The 21,467-nt window shown below is 57.8% G+C and overlaps 1 protein-coding gene across 1 annotated transcript; it reads left to right on the top strand.

The window, feature by feature from the left end:
* The first annotated feature begins 15,026 nt into the window (after window positions 1–15,026).
* Window positions 15,027–19,368, top strand: CYTL1 (cytokine like 1). Its single transcript, XM_084869582.1, has 4 exons — window positions 15,027–15,258; window positions 17,262–17,306; window positions 17,413–17,541; window positions 18,759–19,368. Exons 1-4 carry the CDS (start codon window positions 15,109–15,111, stop codon window positions 18,840–18,842), a joined length of 408 nt encoding a protein of 135 aa, XP_084725708.1. The 5' UTR covers window positions 15,027–15,108; the 3' UTR covers window positions 18,843–19,368.
* Window positions 19,369–21,467: the final 2,099 nt, after the last annotated feature.

Raw genomic sequence — 21,467 nt, 5'->3', positions numbered from 1 at the left:
ATCCACAGCACCCGCCCTCCACAGCACCCGCCCTCCACAGCACCCGCCACCCAGAGCACCCGCTCTCCACAGCACCCCGCCCTCCACAGCACCCACCACCCAGAGCACCCGCCACCCACAGCACCCGCCCTCCACAGCACCCGCCACCCACAGCATCCGCCACCCACAGCACCCGCCACCCACAGCACCCGCCCTCCACAGCACCCGCCCTCCACAGCACCCCGCCACCCACAGCACCCGCCACCCACAGCACCCGCCCTCCACAGCACCCGCCCTCCACAGCACCCGCCACCCACAGCACCCGCCCTCCACAGCACCCGCCCTCCACAGCACCCGCCACCCACAGCACCCGCCCTCCACAGCACCCCGCCCTCCACAGCACCCGCCGTCCACAGCACCCGCCCTCCACAGCACCCGCCACCCACAGCACCCGCTATCCACAGCACCCGCCATCCACAGCACCCGCCCTCCACAGCACCCCGCGATTAGGAAAATCATTGCTCCCATCCCAGAGCCCTGCAGACTGAGGTCAGAGGTAAAGGCGCTCCTCCGTCCTGGCTGCTGGGGTCCCCACGACGCCCGCTGGGCCTCACTTGCCCACCGGGGAGACCTGTCCTCCAGCGCTTCCCCTCTCAGAGGGCTTCGAGGTGTTTAAGGAATTAAAGAAGGTCCAGACCCTTAGGATTATACATGGGGAAACTGAGGCCCCAAGGGGCGTGGCCTGCCCCACACCATGCTCCCGAGCAGTGGCTGGCTGGGCTGTGCTGACTCGGAGTCTGATTAAGGGGCGATTCCCCTCCAGGGTGCTGGGCCCTGGCCTCAGGAGGTGGGGGAACCAGACGGGAGGGAGACGCTGCACCCCGTAACCTGCTCGGTGTCTCCTGCGCGCCCCGAGGCGAGGGGGGGCCACACAGGGTAAGCACGGACCCTCAGGGGGCGCTCCCGAGTCACTGAGCAGGTTAGTGGGGTGCAGGCCGCCCCGCCCGCCCTCCTGACTGCCTGACTGCCGGATCTTCAGCCACATCCTGCCCTCTGCTGGGCGCCTGGAGCCACTGGCCATGCTGTGGAGGAGCACTGTTCTTTTTGAGTTTCTCATTCCCACCCACCTCTCTCTCTCTCTCTCTCTCTCTCTCTCTCTCTCTCTCTCTCTCACACACACACACACACACACACACACACAAAACAAAACTCCCAGCACCACAGAGAAGAGCTTGAACCTGGAGACAGCCCCTCCAGCTACCCCATTATCCCGGCGAAAGTTGCAGGGTTGCCCAACAGCTTGGCCTGGGGTCAGACAAGCCTCGTTGACAGCTGACAGACCTGATGCTACCACTTCCTGTCCGCCCTGTCTGCCGTGGAGTTCTGGCCTGTGTCCTGGGAAGGCTGATATTAACACCCAGGCTGCGGTGAATCAGGTCAGATAACACTGACACAAGCAGATAACAGACAGTGCCAGGCATGTAACAAATGGTCAGAAATTATTTCTTGCCTCTCATCCTACCAAGCATTGATGGGGTGGCTGGTCCACACCAGGCCAGGTCCTGAACCAAGATAAAGGAGACACAGCCCCTCCCTCAGGAGGCCGGTAACAGGGGTGGGCTCCGGGCCCTGTTCCGCCCACGTTTCATCCCATTCTGCCACACTCTAAGGGGCTAATGTGGTAAATCACGTGACCCCTCTGGCCTCAGTGTGTTCATCTGTAAAATGGGGATAATGGCATGTCCCCTCCTGGGGTTGCTAGCGGAATAAATGAATCGATGCTGGTGCTTGAGATGCAATAAGCACAACACAGGTGTTATACTCGGGAATGAGCTGTTCTGCGAATTGTACTTTTTGCTCACAATTCTCCCTTCTCTCCCTGTCTTGCCTTTGCTCATGGGGTGAGGGCTGTTCCCCCTTCTCCCACTCCACTGATGTGGCGCTCACCATGGGACTTCGTTTGGCCAGTGGTATAGGGGAGGCGGTGACAGTGTGCCCCTGCCAAGTGAGTGAAGGCCTTAAGAGACGTTGCATGGTTTGACCCTCTTGTGCCTTTCCCATTCGTCCTGGGAAGACCGGCCCCCGGGAAGCTCCAGTTCCTAGAATGAGAGAGCCAAGCGGCAGACATTAACCCCACCTGAATCCTAAGCAGAGCTGCAGGCTCATGAATAAGAAAAACGTGTGTTCTTATAAGCCACTGAGATGTGGGGGGCAGAGGGGGGATGTTTGTTTCCCAGCATTATCACAGGAAGAACCTGCTGATACATACAGTAAATAAACAGGCACATATGCAATCAGTGCTGTGGTGGGAGGCATCCCAGGAGGCACTTGTCCCAGCCCTGAGAGGCAGGAAAGGCAGAGGGTCCCGGAGAAGAGTCAGGGGCATGAGTCCCCCCTCCCCTTCCTTCTTTGCCGATCAGGCATTTCCTGAACACTTGCTGTGGCCCTGGCCCTGGGCTGGGTGCTGGGTCAGACCCCGGGGAGGGGGGAGGAGGGGATAAATCAGGGTCTGCTTTCAGGGAGTTGGAGTTCAGAAGGCCAGATGGAGCAAAGACAAAACTCAAGAATGGGTCAGACTCTTGTGGGGGGTGAGAGGGTCATAGGCAAAGGCTGTGAGGACAGAGGGAGGTGCCCTGGGAGAAATGGTGTCTGAGCCGAGTCTGGAAAGGCACCGGGCAACCAGCCAGGTGGGAGGAAGAGGGGCCGCCTGTGCAAAGGCCCTGAGGCTGCGAGAGGAGACCCCGCCGGAGCTGAGAGCAGTTCCCCGCCACGGAACACTGCACAGGGTGCGCAGCAACAGCGTGTGGGTGAGAGCGTGTGGGCACAGAGAGCTCTCTCGTGGCAGGCTCTGTGCCCGCACGCTGCAGGGTGCCAGGCCTCCCGGCACCCCCTTCGCCGTTCTCCCTCCTTACAGGTCATGGGCCAGCCCTGCTATCTCCAGCACCTTTCCTGGACTGCCCCTGGCATCCTCACCACAAACCCGGCCGTGGGTGCTATCCCTGCACGAAAGGAGACAAGCCACAGAGAGACCACACCAAGGCCAGACGGTTGAGATGTGCTGGACCTGAGATTTCAATCTGCAGTTAACCACAGAGAGCACTCTGGGAAGGAAGGCCGTGGGGAACAATGGCTGTTTCTGGAGTTGTGAAATTCAGATCATTCTTACTTTATTGTCCAAGAGCTTTGTGTTATGTCATTTATTATTTTAATAATCAGGGAAAGTAATGAAAGTTTTCCTCTTTTGAGAAAATCTTGTGGACGCTACACTACAGCTGATTTTGTAAGGCATGCTTCGAAATTCTTCACTACAGTGACTGTGTGACATGAGGGGATGCTGCGATCGTCCCCATTTCACAGATGGAGAAACAGAGGCTCGGAGGGCCACATGGCTTCTGTACCCTACCCTTTGAAATGTATATCTCCACCTTGCCTTAGGACCGTGGTTGGCAAACTGGCTCGTGAGCCACATGCGGCTCTTTGGCCCCTTGAGTGTGGCTCTTCCACAAAATACCGCTGCCTGTGTGAGTCTGTTTTGAAGAAGTGGCGTTAGAAGAAGTGTAAGTTTAAAAAATGTGGCTCTCCAAAGAAATTTCAATTGTTGTACTGTTGAAATTTGGCTCTGTTGACTAATGAGTTTACCGACCACTGCCTTAGGACAAATTGTGTTAATAAAAAGCAAGGGGTCCTGAGACAAGGAAAGCTTAGCTCCTTTAGCTAAAGCTCCTCTGACCCCCAATGCCTTTCAAAATTAGCTCTCATCTTTGGACTCTCATTTAATTTACACACAGCCTTTTCCAGATTCCAGAACCCTTCTAGATGCTGGATCAAGACCCACTGGTGTTAAATGTTGCCCAACGTCCCGCAAAAGGGAGCTGGATAACAGGTGGTACCTGGTGCTCTCACTCTGGTCTCCCTGGCAGACAGCTGAGTGTGGAAGTCTCCAGAAGCCCTAGCTATGGCTCTTCATGGATAAGGGTGCTGCTCGTGTACCACTGGCACGTCTTGGCTGACTTTTTGTGAAGTAAGCATGTCCCTCTTCCACCTCCCACTGGACGTGGCCTGCCATCCAGTCCCCTCCAGAGAATGGCTGACCCGGGTTCCCGCTGTGTCCCAGGTGCAGCCAACCCCGGGCTCACTGCCTGACAAAGATCACATGTCTTCTAAGTGTAAAACCGTTAGGTAAATAAAATAGGAGCCACCTGCCTCCCCGAGCTCAGCCTTTCCAAAGGTTCATTGTGCGAAGAACATGAAGTTATGGTCCAGGGCAGAGATTTTCAACTGGTGTGCCACAAGAATTTTTAAACATGCAATATTTAGTCAGGGGCACTGACCTCTTTTCTCTTAGACTAGAGGCCCAATGCATGAAATTTGTGCAAGGCTAGGATCCCTAGGCCTGGCCGGCAATCAGAGCCAATCTGTGGGGCAAATGGTGGGGTGATCAGGGGCCTCCCAGCTGGCACTCACTGTGGCTGGCCTGGGGCCTGCAGGTTGGGGGAAACTCCTGCATTGAATGCCTGCCCCCTGGTGGTCAGTGTGCATCATAGCAACTGGTCATTCCACCAATTGTTTGGCCCTTCAGTCGATTTGTATATTAGGCTTTTACATACAGGATTGTCAAATGGAAAAATGACAACAGCCAATAGAATAATAGCCATTTGGTATGAATCAAATCAAAACTACACCTATTCTTTTGTCTGACCCACAAAACAATATCTATTTTTGGTGTGCCACAGAATTTTAGAAATTAGTTTCAGTGTACCACGGAATGGAAAGGTTGGCCATTGCTGCCCTGTGAATCCCGTAGAGCAGTGGTCGGCAAACTGTGACTCGCGAGCCACATGCGGCTCTTTGGTCCCTTGAGTGTGGCTCTTCCACAAAATACCACGGCCTGGGCGAGTCTATTTTGAAGAAGTGGCGTTAGAAGAAGTTTAAGTTGAAAAAATGTGGCTCTCCAAAGAAATTTCAATCATTGTCCTGTTGCTATTTGGCTCTGTGGACGGATGAGTTTGCCGACCACTGGCCTAGAGGATCCTGTGTTCTCGGATCCCAAGTGCAGGCTCAGAAATAACAGCTGGGATTCTTTTCTGACATAAGTTGCTGTGAGTCGATTCCTGGGGCTCCCGTCCTGCCCCTGGAACACGATGGAGCCTCCACCATCCTGCACTTGGCGCTTCTCACCGCACGGCTGACACCTCTGACTGAACGTGACGAGATTGCGCTGTGGAGTCTAACTGCGTCCCAGGGGCAGAGCCTCCTCTGTGCCAAGCCGTCGGCCAGAAAAGATGTTGTTATGATTTCTGGTAAGCCTGTTTTGTTTAAAACTTAATTCTAGTTCACTTAGCGTGAATGCCATCTGCTTGCATGCCTGCTGGCTGTTTGGCAGTCCTGGGCATCACAAAGGGGAAAACCAGCGGAGGCTGATAAGAGGCGGTTAGCGCGTTCAGCACTCTGCTTGCCAATCATTTCATTCAGATAGCAAATTATCCCTCCAGATGAAAAAAAATAGTGATTGCAAGAGTACCCTTTTTATTGAGGCCCTGTGTGTATGTGTGTGCGTGTGTGTGCATGCACACAAATGTAGGGTCCATGCATTGCTGATAATGTGGGTATATTCGTTTCTTGGCACCACAGACCTTCCCCAGTGGCCTTGTCAGAGGTGGGAACCTGGCAGCCTGCAGTTCTGAGCGCCGGTTCTTACCCTGACACGGTTTGCAGAGTGGCTCCGTGCTGACCGGAGAGTGAGTGCCTGCCGAGAGGTCTCTCTGTGCATGAGCCAGGCTGGGTCAGAAGGAGCAGCATCCAGGAAGTGTGTGTCATCATATCCCCACCTGGTGCATCAGCATTCTTAACCTGCGGGAGGCGTCAGGAAACTGTATGTGAACTTGTGTGTGTGTGTGTGTGTGTGTGTGTGTGTACATGGGAGTGTTTTTACTGGGAGAAGGAGGGAGTTCACCTTTCCCATTTCTTTAAGCTGCTCCAGGAATCCATCCCTCCCCTGGGGAACAGGACTGAGAACCGCTGGCCGATGGAATCATCTGCCAGGGAGGATTAATTCTTCCCTCAGAAAGCAGGACCGCATGCAGCAGGAGCCATATGATGATTTACTAAAAGACACCACGTGTTGGGGTGGGAAGTGTGTGGCCTAGAAGGCAGGAGACGGGCCTTAAACGTTGTGTGACCGCTGCTAAGCTACTTCCACTTCCTGAGCCTCCGTTTCCCTTTCTGTAAATCGAAAGAATGAAGGGGCTGTGCTGAATGGCAAAGACTCCTGCTTGGTCTTTGGTATCCATTGTGCCTTCTTCTTTTAAAAGAGAACACTCACACATCCAGTGTTAGCTGAGCACATGGCTACCTGGCTAGAGACTACATTTCCCAGCACCCTTTGCAGGTAGGAGTGATCACATGGCTAGGTTTCAGCCAACAGGATGTGAGGAGTGATGTGCATAAAGACTGCACTCTCCCTTCCCCTTCCTGCATGTAAACTGCCTAGCCCTAGGTGATCATGTGAACCTGCTTCAGCCCTGCTGGGGGGGGGGGGGGGGGGAAGGAAGGGGGAGGGACCACACCCCAGGGAGTAACAGAACAGCAGATCGAAGGAGCCCTGGATAGCTTCATGTTAGGGTGCCTAATGGATTTGGACTGCCGGCCCACCTCTGGACCATTAAGGCAGAATAAAACCCTATTCTAGCTAAACCACTGTGTTTTGAATGTGAGGGTTTCTTTGCTCAGCAGGTTAGCCAATTATTTATCTCACACAGAGTGGATGAAAGCCGCTAACATCACCATTGTCATCGTCATACTCCTCCCCGCTGACAGCCAGAACAACACAGATGCACACCAGACGCCCAGCAGCCTGGAAGAATGAGTGGACCCATGAGCAGCCGGATGGGCTTCGTGCTGGGGAATCTCTGAGGGATGACTCATGAACCAGAATGGCTGGTGAGATCATGTCTAAGTCTCCTTCCAGTGCTCAGCCCCTGTCCTGTTGTTGCTCAGAACTGAGGATCACCTGGGAATAGCACGGTGTGGTCAGCATTGTCTCGGCCAAGTGCTTGCCACACAAACGGGTGTGTGTGTGTGTGTGTGTGTGTGTGTGTGTGTGTTTCCTAAGAGGGACTCCTCTCCTCCCCGCTTTCAGTTATTCGCTCTTTCACTCAACAACGTATGCTTATTACATGCTGGGCACCTACGGGCACAGAATGCACAAGTCCCCATGCAACCCTTTGTTTGCAGAATGGCTCCTAGGTCATGTAAGCACAAAAGGAGATTATTACAGAGCTAGAGGCCCAGTGCATGAAATTTGTGCATGGGGGGGGGAGGGTCCCCTCAGTCCAGCCTGTACCCTCTCTAATCTGGGACACCTTGGGGCATGTCTGATTGCCGATTTAGGCCTGATCGGGCCTAAACCGGCAGTCAACATCCCTCTCACAATCCAGGATTGCTGGCTCCTAACTGCTCACCTGCCTGCCTGCCTGATTGCCCCTAACTGCCCGCCCCCCCCCCCCACCATCCTGATCACCCCTAACTGCCTCTGCCTGCTGGCCTGATTGCCCTTAACTGCCCCTCCCTACTGGCTTGGTCATCCCCAACTGCCCCCTCCCACCAGCCTGGTTGCCCCTAATTGGACCCCTGCCAGCCTGGTCACCCCAAACTACACCCCCCCTCCCCCCCACACACACACACCAACCTGGTCGCCTCACGCAGCCAGCTGTTTGGTCATTACTGCGATGGTGTCCTGGATAATTTGAATATTCCTCTATTATTAATACAGATGCTCATTAGCTTACACAATCCCTGGGGTGCCCCCAGATAATGGAACAGGGCCTGATGCAGCCAGGAAGCAGACTGTGACACCCACCAAACAGGCTGCAACACGGTCCTATTGCTTCTCGGCCCTGGCATTGGCGGAGCTGACCACCTCTACCCGCCGGAACCTCAGGACATGCCAAGGGCAGATGCCCCGGACATGGGAGGGGTCACCGAGATGCTGGGGAAGAAAGCCTTGCTGAATACAGTGTCCCCTCTTTCTCACTCCCTCTCCCTCCTCCCTCTTCACGATATCCCCATTCCTCCTCCAGCCCCTCCAAGGACTAAGAACATTAGATACTGCTTACCCACCCATTGAGCAGTTACTATGTGCCATAGAGTGTCATAGGAATGCTGCAACAATTCATCATTTTAACCACCTGGAAGGACTATGTTTCCATTTCCCATTTGTGAACAGTTAAGTCTGAGAGATCGATTCATCTAGTCACTTCTTCGGTGAACTTGTATGGAGACCTACCGAGAGACAGGCACAGCTGGTGCTGTGAATGAAGGAGACACTCACCCGGCCGGGTGGCTCCGTGCTTGAGCATTGACCTATGACCCAGGAGGTCACAGTTCTATTCCCAGTCAGGACACGTGCCCAGGTTGTGGGCTCGATCCCCAGTGTGGGGTGTGTAGGAGGCAGCCGATATTTCTATCTCATCATGGATGTTTCTATCTCTCTCCCTCTCCCGTCCTCTCTGAAATCAATAAAAATATATTTGCCAAAACCATTTTGGCTCAGTGGATAGAGCGTCGGTCTGCAGATTGAGGGGTCCTGGGTTTGATTCCGGTCCGGGGCATGAACCTTGGTTGCGGGCACATCTCCAGTGGGGGGTGTGCAGGAGGCAGCTGGTCGATGGTTCTCTCTCATCGATGTTTCTAGCTCTCTATCGCTCTCCCTTCCTCTCTGTAAAAAATCAATAAAATATATATTTTAAAATATATATATTTAAATATATATTTTTTTAAATAATAAAATAGCATTTTAAAAAAAGAAGACGACGACGCATGATGCTCACAACGAAGTGGTGATGAAAGGAGGTCGGCCCTTAAACCCCGCAGCACGTCCCGCGAGGCCGTGGGCTCCAGTGCCAAGTGCTCGGCCGGACACGCCACGCCTCCCCGGGGGCCTGTACATGGCAGACGCTTCCGGACGCGGATGCTCCCGAGATTCCTTAATCCAGTTCCTTCTGGGCCGCAGCAGTGCCTTGTGGACAGCACTCTCGGGACGTCCCGAAGGCCGGCGGGGGAAGCAGATGCCGTGCGCAGGGGAAACCTCGTTTACGCCTCTCGCTGCCGACCCCGCACGGCTCCCGAGACAGGCTGCCACGGACACGCATCGCCAACCAGCCTGGGATGGTGGAGCCTGGAGGCGACCGAGGCCAGCCTACGGACTCTCTGGATGAGAATGAGGATAAATGATAAATCATTTTTCATTTTTAAATGATAAATCAAGCCAGAACGTGTGGAGATTACATTGTGAAGTCCCGGACGTGGTACCACAGTCAGAGCTGTTTCTAAGTGAGCAGATCGATTTTGCAAAACATCAGGCAGACCCCCACCACATCGCGCCCTCAATAGCGGACACGAGAAGGCGGTGGCAGGAGGCCTGCAGAGGTGCAGGGCTTAGGAAGGCTATGGGGAAAGCCCTGCCTGTGTGGCTCAGTGGTTGGGTGTCAGTCCATGCACCAAGAGGTTGCTGGTTCAATTCCCCATCAAGGCACATGTGGGAGGTTTGGAGGGAGTGGCTGGGCTCAATGCCCAGCAGGGGGCAGCTGATCCATGTTGATCCATCAAAGTCTCTATTTCTTCTCCCTTCCTCAATAAAGTCATATATATTTTTATTGATTTCAGAGAAGAAGAGAGAGGGAGGGAGAGATAGAAACATCAATGATGAGAATGATGGATCGGCTGTCTCCTGCACGCCCCCCTCCTGGGATCAAGCCTGGAACGTGGGCATGTGCCTTGACCAGAATAGAACTGTGCCCTCTGGTTCATAGGTCAACGCTCAGCCACTGAGCCAGGCTGGCCAGGCTAAAGCCATATGGTTTTTTAAAAAGCTCTTGGTAGAATGGGTTGGTCTGCCCTTCATTCATCTAATGGGGAGGAGGGGAGCACATGGGCTGTGTCTGGCTTCGGGCACTGTGCTGGGGGCTCAGGATCCAGTAGCAAGGGCAGGGAGGGGTTACAGGGAGAGCAGGGGACACGCAAAGATCGTGACTAATGCCAGGACAAGGACGGGAATCTACAGGAGGACAGGGCCCTCAGCCACCTTCCCGGGGGTCAGGGCCAGTCGCCAGGTCCTCTGAGCCCGTGGCATGGGGCTCAGGGCAGGGAACGGTGATCCAGGTGAGGGCACAGACGGCCAGAAGCCCAGGCGTCAGAGCGGGAAGTGACAATGCAGATGCCCACGGCTAGAAGGTGATTATTTCAGCACTGCCAGTGAGAAAGACCTGGTGCCTGTCCGTACATCTTCTGGTTTGCTTTCTAAAGACGGAGTCTGCAGCGGTGAGAGGCCCTGTGGCTGCTTACTACATTTCTGCCGAACACATGGCGAAGCGACTGCGTAAGGGCTCCGGTTCCTGGGCGCTGACAGGGAGCGGGGAGAGCTAGGCAGTGGGCGTGGGAGCGACGGGACCGGGTGGACAGGACGCCGTTCTCCCCGCCCGCCTCTCTGCCTCTCTCTCCTTCTCTGGTTGAAACGCTTTGAAGGCAGAACCTGATGTTATGTTCAGGGCGTCTTCCGTCTCCCCGGCGGCAGTGACCTCAGCTCTGATGACAAGACCCTGTGGGTCTTTCAAGCTGTGATCAGAACTCGGCCCTGCCAGGAAGAGGTTCCGAGACACGTGGGACCACGAACGGCATGGACTCGACCAGCTGGAAGGGGTCGGTTTTGCTGCCAGCCCGTCGGGCACCAGCAGCCTGACGTGGGAAGACCTGGGGCCTTGGGCTGAGAGCTCTGAGTTGGGGGGGGTCCTGACCCTGCCTCAGAGGCTGGCTGAGGCGGGAAAGTTCCCAGACGGGCGATCGTCTGTGCTCCCTGATGTTTCTGTCCTTCCGCCCTCTCTCCTCGCCCGGCGAGCCGGCTCTGGGAATGGACGGCCTCCCCTGGAGGAGAAGGGAACATTCAGAGGAAAAGAAGAGAGCAGAGGCCCACTTAGCGCGGCTCCGGGTGCCAAGCCGCGGAGGCCGTGCCAGGCCGAGGGCACCCTCGCCGTCCTGCCCGGGGCGTGTGCCAGCTGCCAAGGGAGGAAGCCGCACCTCGCAGAGCTGGCACCGCAGCCCTGGCGTCCACTGCGCTGGCCGGCCTGGCGCTGGCCGGCCCGACGGGCTCTGGGGCGCCTGTCTGAGGCGCTAGTGCTGGGCACTTAACAAAGTCACCCCACATTCGCCAAGGAAATTAACGTTCAGAAGGAAGGGCCGAGCATCTAAGTCAATAATTACTTTCTTCCTTCTTCTTCCTCTCTGTCCTTCACACATACAGTGTGCTGATTGGGGGGGGGGGGGGGGGGCGGCGCGGGGGCGGGAGAAGGAGGGGCAGGCTGGCAGGAAAGTTGTGACCAGTTCCCAGATTTGACAGGTGTCTACCTCACACATTCTTTTGTTGTTGTTGCTTTAATATTTTTAAAAATTTATTTCAGGGAGGAAGGGAGAAGGAGAGAGAAACACCAATGATGAGAGAAGCATGGATCTGCTGCCTCCTGAACGCCCCACACTGGGGATCGAGCATGCAACCCAGGCCTGTGTCCTGACTGGAATCAAACCTGGGACCCCTCCATCCACATGCCTACACTCTATCCACTGAGCCACACCGGCGAGGGCAGCCTCACACGTCCGTAGCGCAGTAGTCCAGGCCTGTGCAGGCCCGGGAGCTCAGAGACCGCAGCTTAGCCCTCAGCCTTGCTACCAGCAGCCCTGAGTCTGAATGGGGAATTTGACACGAGTGAGTGAGTTGAAAACTGATCACACTCCCCCACCCCATGCATAACCTCGGATTATAATCTAGTGCTCTGTGCATCCATTTTCTATCCTGCATAATCGGTGACGTCACTCAGCGAGGTCAGCTGGCCCCTGCTCTGGGACGCACGGAGCTGAGCCGCACTCGCCGCTGGTCGATGGCGATGACATAAAGGCCTGCTCACTGTGCTGTCCGCCTGGAAGGAACATCACGGGGTGCGCCCACTGCAGCGGAAGATCAACGACAAATCACGCAAGTGAGGCGGGGACCGGGCCTGCCGGGCTCCGAAGCTGGGGCTCTGTGTGCCACGTCAGGGCTCCTCCCGGAGGATCGCTCTGGGCGGCCTCTGCGTGCACCGGCCCAGGGCGCACCCCGGAGGGCCTGTCCCGCGCCTGGCTTCCCGTTAGACGTTGGACCCGTGCTCTGAGGCTCACAGAGGGGTCTCTGTTCTGGAACATGGGGTTCATTCCATCACCACGCCCAGCCCCACCTTGGTGTTTGTCTTCGCTGCTTCCCTCTGCACCCTGTGGGCCAACTTTCCGCCTGGGTTTGCCAGCAGCCCAAGCAGCACGCTCCAAACCCCCTCCACCAGGCGGGGTGCCTTCCGAAGGAAGGAATACCGGTGTCCTCCCTCGGAGAGCTGCTGGCTGGGCGTGCCGGGCCAGATGGCACAGGTGACCCTGACCCTGGGCGCTGACCCGAGGTGGCCTCCAACGCCAGCCCTGACTCAGCGATGTTTTCCGAGGATGGACGCTGCCGCTGGCAAAGACAGCGATGGCTGGGCATCAGCAGCAGAGGAGACCGGACACGGGCCAGGGCCGCTGCGACCTTGGCTGCCGTCGCGGGCACACACGGGACAGGCACACAGGGAACGCTCGGGAAGGTGTGGTGCTGCGTTCCGGCCAGGGAGCCGGGGACCAAGAAAACAGCCCGTTCCTATGGCTTGTGGTCTCTCGGGGACTTTCCACCTCCCCTCGGGGCTGGGAACACAGAGCATTTGTTCCCCTGGTTACCTGCATCGCTGGGGAATAAGCCAGTCTGAGCAGCTGACGGAGAGGCTGAGCGCTCTTTGGCTAGAAGCGCCAGAAAGGAGGCCCAGCTACAAAGCACTCACTGGGCCCTGAGACGGACATGGCAGGGCGGGCCGGCGCGGAGCTCAGGGCTGCCTCCGGCGGTCGGCAAAGATACCTCTCTGGGCGAAGGTACCTCTCTGGGCAAAGGTACCTCTCTGGGCGATGGTACCTCTCTGGGCGATGGTACCTCTCTGGGCAAAGGTACCTCTCTGGGCGACGGTACCTCTCTGGGCAAAGGTACCTCTCTGGGCAAAGGTACCTCTCTGGCAGGGACAAGAGGGCACCTGACCTGCACTGGATTCACCGTGACCACACAGGGACCCAGCGTTAAGACGGAGCTAGTGGCATGTGTGTCAGTTCATGTTCAACCAAAGCAGCCTGTGTGAAGGTCAAAGGCCGCTTGGGTGGTAACCACAGGCCCTTCAGATTGTTAATGCGGTGCGATTGCAGCAAGCCCATCCGCCTCCGCCTCGGGGCCTCCGTGCCCTGAAATGAAGACAACAGAATCAACGCATTAATTCTTGTTCAGGCTCGGAGCAAGGCTCAGGGCTAGCTGTTGTCATCACCACCATCACCATCATCACCATCATCATTATCATCATCACCATCATCATCATCATCACCATCATTATCACCATCATCGCCATCATCATCATTATCATCATCACCATCATCATCATCACCATCATTATCACCATCATCGCCATCATCACCATCATCACCATCACCGTCACCATCACCGTCACCCTGAGTAGGAGTGCAGGCAGCGGTGGCTCAACATGGTGGAGAGCCTGGCCGGGCCCAGCCTCGGGTGGGTGTCTGCTTTAGAGCTGGCTCCTGAGAGGAGACGGGCTCTGGGCCGAGAGCTGTGAGAGGGCCTTGAGCCACTTCCCCCGGACACGGGGACATTTGCTCTGAAGGAGAGCGAGTCTGTTTCTCGGGAGCATGGGCCAGGGTGATGGTGGTGACAGAATGCGGAATGGCGGTGGACAGGGGCCTGCTCTGTGATGAAGGCTCGGGAGGGTGAGGCCACGGTGGCAGCAGCGGGAGTCACCTTCACTTTGGGAAGAGTTTGTGCTCGTCGGAGCTGCACAGAGATAGGAGGGCGGCCTTGGGGGCAATGAGCTCCCCGTCCAGGGAGGTATGCGAGCAGACTCTGGGCGAGCGTTTGGCGGGGAGGAAGCACAAGCATCAGGCAGGTTGGTGCAGATTTTTTCCAAGTTCCTCCCACCTTAACCTCTGCTACTCTAGCGAACCCCAGGGAGAGGGGGCCTCGGCCTGCTGTGGCTGCTGCGATGATTTCTAGAAACGAGTGGCTTCAAGCACAGATTTATTGTATTTCCCACCGTCCTGGAGGCCAGGTGACCGCCATGGGCTAAAATCAAGGTGGGGCCCAGCCGGGGTAGCTCAGTGGTTGAGCATCGACCTATCGATATTTGAACCAGGAGGTCACAGTTCGATTCCCGGTCAGGGCACAGGCCCGGGTTGTGGGCTGGATCCCCAGTGTGGGGTGTAGGAGGCAGCCGATCCATGATTCTCTCTCATCACGGATGCTTCTACCTCTCTGTCCCTCTCCCTTCCTCTATCTGAAACCAATAAAAATATATTTTAAAAATAAAATAAAATCGAGGTGGGGCAGGCCTAGTTCCTTCTGAGGCTCCAGGCAAAATGTTTTTCTGGGCTGCTCTGTGCAGGGGCTGGGCCCGCGGGTATGAGGTGGGCTGGCTGGGGTGCTCACCCACCCCACCCTAGGCTCCAACACCGAGTGCACCGGCACAGCTGCTCAGAGGGCAGGTGACTGACCGCCCAGGTGCTTGGCTGGTCAGTGTGGGTGGGTGTGAGCCCCCAGCTGCCCGGCCTGGGCCCCAGATCTCTGGTGTTCCATCCATCGCTCTGGTCCTTTCCCTCCTCTGGCTCTGCTCCCCGAAATCAGCCAGCTCCCTAGCTGGTCCCAGTCGGGGGCTGCCAGCTCCTGGCTCTGATGAGCCTCCTGCATCCACTTTTGCCTTCCTCTGTGCACCCCACCCCCACCCCTACCCCCCCTCCTCCATCTGCTGGTCCTGCCATTTCGGGCCAAGCCGCAGAAGGAGCAGCTTCCCTTCCTGGCGTCCCGCACCCCCAGGCAGCCCCTCCTCTCGCAAAGGGGGGGCCTGCAGGTCTGAATGGATCCAGTGTCCTGGGCCAGGTGGGCGTGCCCGTGGCCCCACAGGAAACGGAGGCGTGGAGGCCCACCCCCGTGCGGCTGCTTAAAGGGGCACCGGCCTGGGGCTGCGGGAGGCCCTGTGCACCATGAGGCCCTGGCTGCTCCCGCTGCTGCTGCTGCTCCTGGCCGGGCCCCCCGCCGTGCGGCCTGCGCCCCCGACATGCTACTCCCGGATGCTGGGCCTGAGCCGGGAGATCAGCCGGGACTTCCAGAGGCTGCAGGCCACGGAGCCCTCGGTGAGTCCACCCGTCCGGTGCGGGCCGGGGGCGTCCGTGCAGACCCAGGTCCCAGAGTTTGCCTTGGGATGAGAAAAGTGCCGTCTTTCTTTTCTGGTCGTTGTTCACCTTGAGGATATGTGATTCCTCCCCGTCCTTTTCCATGTGACACCAACCGCGGCGTGTGCTTTCAGCACAAAGAAACGTAAGCGGAGAGTCACGATTTCCGCTTGTGACTACTAGCCGATGTCAGGGGTCCGCCGGGAACTGTGAAAAAGGGAGAAAAGGCCTCCCAGGAGGCCTAGAACGCGGCATGAAACGGGGAGCAGGGAACGTGGCCGGTTCATTCCCTTCCCCGGCCAGTGTATTGGGGGGCGACTCCCAGAGCGACCCCCCTCCCCTTCCCCCTGCAGGACCCGGGCGAGTCCCTCAGCCCCTCACGGTGTCCTGTCGGTGAGAGGGGACGGCGGGGCACTCACCCCACCAGGCAGCTGTGAGGGTTCGAGGGGTGATCCGATGCAGCAGGCAGAGCAGGGCCTGCACGGGGCCCCAGGAGCGGCGGGGCCCCAGGAGGGGCGGCCACTGCTACCACCTCTCCTAGGAGGAGGCTCGGGGCTCAGGCCAGGCCGAGGGGCTGCCAGGGCCGGAAGCCGGGCTCCTGGCGGCAGTGCAGGCCGAGTGGAGCGGGAGGCCGTGGAAAGCGTCAGTAACTGTTAAGCGTCCCCTCGCAAACACTTCAAACGAAGCGTGACATTCCTCAGACGTGGGGTTTAGGCACCTAACACCTCCTTCGTATGTTCTTTTCAAAAGTTAAGTCGTGTTTGCTTTTTCCTAATTGTGAAAGTCATACACCCTGTAGAACGGTGGGAAATGAAGAAAAGACAAAGAACAGGGTAAATATGACCGGCAATTCTTCCCCCCGGAGGTAGCTGCCCCCATTACGTCCTGGCGGGTATTTCAGCTTTCCGCCTGCGCAGAGGTGTGCAAGTGCTTGTGTGAGCGTGTGTGCACACATGTGTGTGTATGAGTGCGTCTGTGTGCATGCATGCACGTGTATGTGTGTGAGCATATTGGATCAAACAGCCCAGCAGTTTTGCAACTTACTTTTAAGTGTCCCCATCACACATGCTAACATTTTTTGTAACAATGTACTGCTGGGTACTTGCTCCACAATCTACCCACAGGTTCCTTGGTATCACATACGTTGAACACCCCCCCCCCTTTTTTTTTAAAATATATTTTTATTGATATTTTACAGAGAGGAAGGGAGAGAGATAGAGAGCTAGAAACGTCGATGAGAGAGAAACATGGACCAGCTGCCTCTTGCACACCCCCTACCGGGGATGTGCCTACAACCAATGTACATGCCCTTGACCGGAATCGAACCTGGGACCCTTCAATCCGCAAACCGACGCTCTACCACTGAGCCAAACCGGCTTTGGCGAACAAACCTCTTTTAAGGAACCTGATTTTAAAACGTAAAAAACGTACAGGCTCAGAACCACAGTGATGGATGGGAGTGGAGAGGTTTCACATTTTAACGCTCTAATTTCACAATGGGGAAACTGAGTCGCCTAGAAAAAGGAGACCTGCCACGGTCACACGGGCAATCTCAAAGGGGTTCTGGTCCTGTAACCCCACACTGGCAGTGCAGGACCACTAACGTAAAACACAGGGATACCGAGTGTGCACGCATAGGCATGTCCCAAGCATGTATCATACTAGCGTATTGCGACATCCAGATTGCAGTTATAGCACTTCAAACATATGCATGCATGTGTGTGTACCTGTGGGTGTGGCCACACACACGTTTATGCAGTTCCCTAACGCCTAGCTCATGGCATGGGGTCTGCCTGCTGAGACCGGGTCTGGAGGAATGTGGCCACAGGACAGGACAGTGCTGTGTACCGGCATCATGGCCGCAGGGACCGGGCTGGGCTGCCGGGGCGGGCGGCAGGGAGCTGCGGTGGCCGGGCTGAGGGTGAGTCCTGTGGGCATCACAGCGATGTGTCCCCTTTCTGCAGGAGCCGTGTGTGACCTACCTGCCCAGCCTGTACCTGGACATCCACGTAAGAGGGGCGCCCTGCGGGGGGAGGCGGGGGGAGGGGGCGGTAGATCTGAGAGGAAGTCCTCTGGCGCCTGGCTTCTCCACGAGGTGCCCTGTCGCCCTCCCAGAACTACTGCGTGCTGGCCAAGCTGCGGGACTTCGTGGGCTCGCCCCACTGCTGGCATGTGGCCCCGGTGGACGCCCTGAAGGACAAAGTGCGGAAGCTCTACACCATCATGAACTCCTTCTGCCGGAGGGTGAGTGGTGCACGAAGCTCTTGGTCTAGTGTGGTCAGCAAAGAAGCGGAGGCCGGGTCCTGGCCGGTGTGACTCAGTAGATAGAGCGTTGGCCTGTGGGCTGAAGGGTCCCAGGTTTGATTCCGGTCAAGGACACATGCCCGGGTTGCAGGCTCGATCCGCAGTGGGGGATGTGCAGGAGGCAGCCGATCGATGATTCTCTCTCATCATGGATGCTTCTATCTCTCTCTCTCCCTCCCTTCCTCTCCGAGATCAATTAAAAGATATATAAAATTTAAAAAAGAAAGAAAGCATGGCCTTCGTGTGCTCTGAGGGGCATGGGCTGCAGCCCAGACAGACGTGAGCTCCTGTCTTCACCCCCTGCCTCCCGGATGGTGCACCTTCACCTCTGAGCCAGCTTCCTAGCAGTGCCCTGGGACAGGATGGCGACTGTCTGAGGCCCACCGGAGGAGGCCACGGACCGCACCCTGACCGTGTGCTGGTGCTGCCAGCTCCCTGGGCCTAAGACCCCCGGAGGCGCCCAAACATGGCATCCCAGCAGCAGGCGGTCCAGAGCCCCGGGAAGCTTATAATTAGCGGCTAAGTTACAGTTTATGCATTTCCTGCCCACGCCCGTTTCCCCCCTCATTCCTCTGTCCCCTTGGTCTTGGGAGAGGGGGACGGCAGGGGGCAGACATAAACAACACAGTGAGGTAGGCAGTGTCACTGCCTCCATGGCCCTGGGGGGTGAGCTCTGGCTGGTCCGGGGCCCCCACAGCTGCTGCTCAGCACGTAAGGTTCCTCCACCACCCACTCCCTCCCCATCAGTCCATCTGGTCAACCCGGCACACATGGATTCCATAAGTCATCAAGACATCTGAGGTTCTGTGGGAACATGAACACGGGACTGGCTCTCCCGGGGAGGGTAAGACGGGATGTTTACACCCAAAGGGAACAACTGAGCTGCCTATATATATATTAATTTCAGAGAGAAAGGGAGAGGGAGAGAGATACATCCATGATGAGAGAATCATTGCTTGGCCGCCTCCTGCACGCCCCTCACTGGGGATCGAGCCTGAAACCTGGGCATGTGCCGGGATCAAACTGCTGCCTCCTGGTTCAACCCCTGAGCCACGCTGGCCAGCAGCTGGGCAGTCTCGGAGGGCACCCAGGAGTCTGTGCTTGTGCCCGGGCCTGGCAGCCGCCCCCAGTGACAGTCCCGCCTGCCTCTCTTCCAGGACCTGGTGTTCCTGTCCGATGACTGCAGCGCCTTGGAGCACCCCGTCCCAGCGACCACGGCCCCGCCCGCCCCGCAGGGCTGAGCGCCCCCGCCAGGGAGGGGGCCGGGGCTGCAGTGGGTCATGTCCCCTCGGGCCCCCTCTCGCTGTCCCTCTCACACTGTCCCGCGCCTCTCACCGCTGGGAAGCAGGGCTGGCGCCCCTGGCACTCCCTCGAGCCCCGTTAGCCGCCTGCTCCCCCGCACCCATAGCCCGCGTGGCTGGCAGGCGGGCAGCACCCAGCACAGGTGCACCTGCCCGCTCGGAGGAAAGGTGGGTGCCGCCAGCTTCTCCCGGTGAACAGCCAGCGTGAGAGCCAGCGCCATCACGTGCTCTTGGTTCTCCTGGGGAGGGCGGGTGGCACCACGTGTCTTTCTCGAGGGGAACCTGCTTGCGTTCACTCACTCCTGTTCCGCACCCGCTCCCGCCACGCTCGCTGTCCCAGAGCTGCTTGCACCGCGGGGGAGGCTGGCTGCCCGTGTGCGGGTAGCAGGCCCGCAGGGACAGGGTGCCGACGGGAGCCACTCCGCACAGAGAGGCGAGGATGCCCAATAAAGACGGTCTCCCCACCAGAAGCGCATCCTGGCCTCAGGCCTGTCTCCCGGTCTCTGCGCCGATGCTCTCCTCAAGGGACCCTCCGCCCCTTCCCCACGCGCCTGTGCTCCCGGGACCGTCACTGGCTGTGTGACTGACCCGAAGGCATCAGGAGGGGCTCCCACTGGGTGTGGGGACACACTGAGCCGCGCCCGGGACCCAGGGCGGGTAGTGCCTGGTCCCTGTTGCCAGCGTCGGTCCGTGGAGTCCTCCTAACACACCCGGACGGGCAGCATAGGAGCCTGAGGCCCGTGCCCTTTAGGCAGCTTGCCGAAGGCCACCAGGCAGGGAGTGAGTGGATGGGACTCAGGCCACAAAGGCCACGGTCTTCCCGGGGCCCCTGTCGGTCCCCTGCCGGGCCTGAACCCACACACCATCTCCGGGCGGCGGCGGGGCTATTGAAGGTCCGTCACACGGATGTTGGAGGTTTTGCTTCCTTGACTCCCCCTGCACACGGGCTGTCACCCTCGATCGCGAGGCCCCTGGCCCCTCAGAAGACGTGTGAGGAGGCTTCACCGGGTTTTATTTTCTGTTCAGAAGCACGAGCCCACAGCGGCCCCGGCCCGGGCTCTAGGGCGGGACCAGGCACCCCACGCAGCTCCCACGGCCGCCCCTCCCGCCCATCTCCTCCGCAGCGGGGCCCGGTCCCACACATCCACCGAGCGAGTCCTCCTCCCGTGGGCACTTCCTGCAGCTCCCCTCGGGATGGGCTGGGGCTTCTCCCCTGTCTGTGCGGGGCTCAGGGCTGAGGGGCCAGAAGCCCTCGGCCAGTGCTGTGGACCACAAGGAAATAAGCCAGGGGGCTGGCTGCGAAAGGCGTAGGTTCATTAGGATTTCACCGGTGGCGGCCGTCTGGCGACATTTACCACCGTGTCCGTCCGTGGCCAGCGCTGAAGCCGTCCCACTGAGTCCCATCTTCCTGCAGATGCACCAGCCAGTGCCACTGTTCTGCTCCCCCCACCTACACCCCCTGCACAAGGTGCCATAGGTCACAAAAAAACGGAGTGGGGGCCAGATGTGGTGGGGATCTCCCTTTTCCGGGTCCAGCACAGGAAGAGAGATGAACGAACCGGTTCTAAGTGGAGGCGGCCAGGGGTTGAGGAATAATAGAAAAATAGAAAGAAGAAGCAGAGATAGATTTATAAAGCTGGGAGCCGGGTGGGGTGCTGATGGAGGGACAGGACCCTGGGCCCACGCAGCGCATTTATTTTATACCCCAAATACCGGGAAGTATCACCAAAACTTAGGACCAACGGAGCTCATTTGCATTCTTGAGTAGGCCCCAGCATTCCTGGTGCTTGCCTGGATTTACATTTCAAAGCCCGCTCCTGACACCTGGACACAGGTAAGAAGTCAGGACTGATACCATGCCCAGCCTTCTTGGGGAAGCATGTTCCCAGGGCGTGGCTCTGCCTGCCGCCCTGAGTTCAGCTGGCGGTAATGAGAGAGATGCCCATGTGCCTTCCCAGGCGCCGTCTACAACGGAGAAAAGCGGTGTAAGGGGGGGGATGTGGGCGAGCTGTGCACGGCCTGGCTCACACCCAGAAGCAGTTTCTCTTGGTCTTTCTTGGACGAGTGGCTGGCCTGGCCCCCAAGGCCTCCCAGTCGGCTCACCGAGGCCTTCCTTAGTTCCCACGGCGGGAGGGGCGCTGGGGCCTGGGGAGGGGCCGTGTTCCCAGTTACCATACGGTCTCTAACCCCGTATTCGTCACCACCACCGCCACCACGGTCTCTGTAACGCACCGTCAGAGGGAGCACAGGTGACTGGTGTGTACGGAGGAGGGACCACGCCTGCCTGCACCCAGCACCCTGCCTGATGCTCACTCCCTACACTGTGGATGCTCGTGGACACCGGACACTGGGCACTGCTACCTGGGAGACCGAGTCCACAGGTGAGGGCTTACAATGGCAGGCGGTCTGTGCCCATTCTTTCTTCATAAAATACACACTAGCCCTGGCCAGTTTACTCATTGGTTAGAGCACTGGCCCTTGGATGCAAGGGTTACAGGTTCGATTCCCAGTCAAGGACACATACCTCTGTTGAAGGTCAATCCCTGGCCCCGGTTAGGGTGCAAA

The sequence above is a fragment of the Pipistrellus hanaki genome, assembly GCF_964339955.1.
Source record: "Pipistrellus hanaki genome assembly, chromosome: 1".
In the NCBI taxonomy this organism is placed as follows: Eukaryota; Metazoa; Chordata; class Mammalia; order Chiroptera; family Vespertilionidae; genus Pipistrellus; species Pipistrellus hanaki.
The sequence above is the reverse complement of the archived record's forward strand: the minus strand, read 5'-3'. Positions and strand labels throughout refer to the sequence as shown.

Coding starts and splice junctions, on each gene's coding strand:
- CYTL1 (XM_084869582.1), top strand. CDS start 15,109: ATGAGGCCCTGGCTGCTCCCGCTGCTGCTGCTGCTCCTGGCCGGGCCC. Junction 17,307..17,412: donor GCCTGTACCTGGACATCCAC/GTAAGAGGGGCG, acceptor TCGCCCTCCCAG/AACTACTGCGTGCTGGCCAA. Junction 17,542..18,758: donor TGAACTCCTTCTGCCGGAGG/GTGAGTGGTGCA, acceptor CCTCTCTTCCAG/GACCTGGTGTTCCTGTCCGA.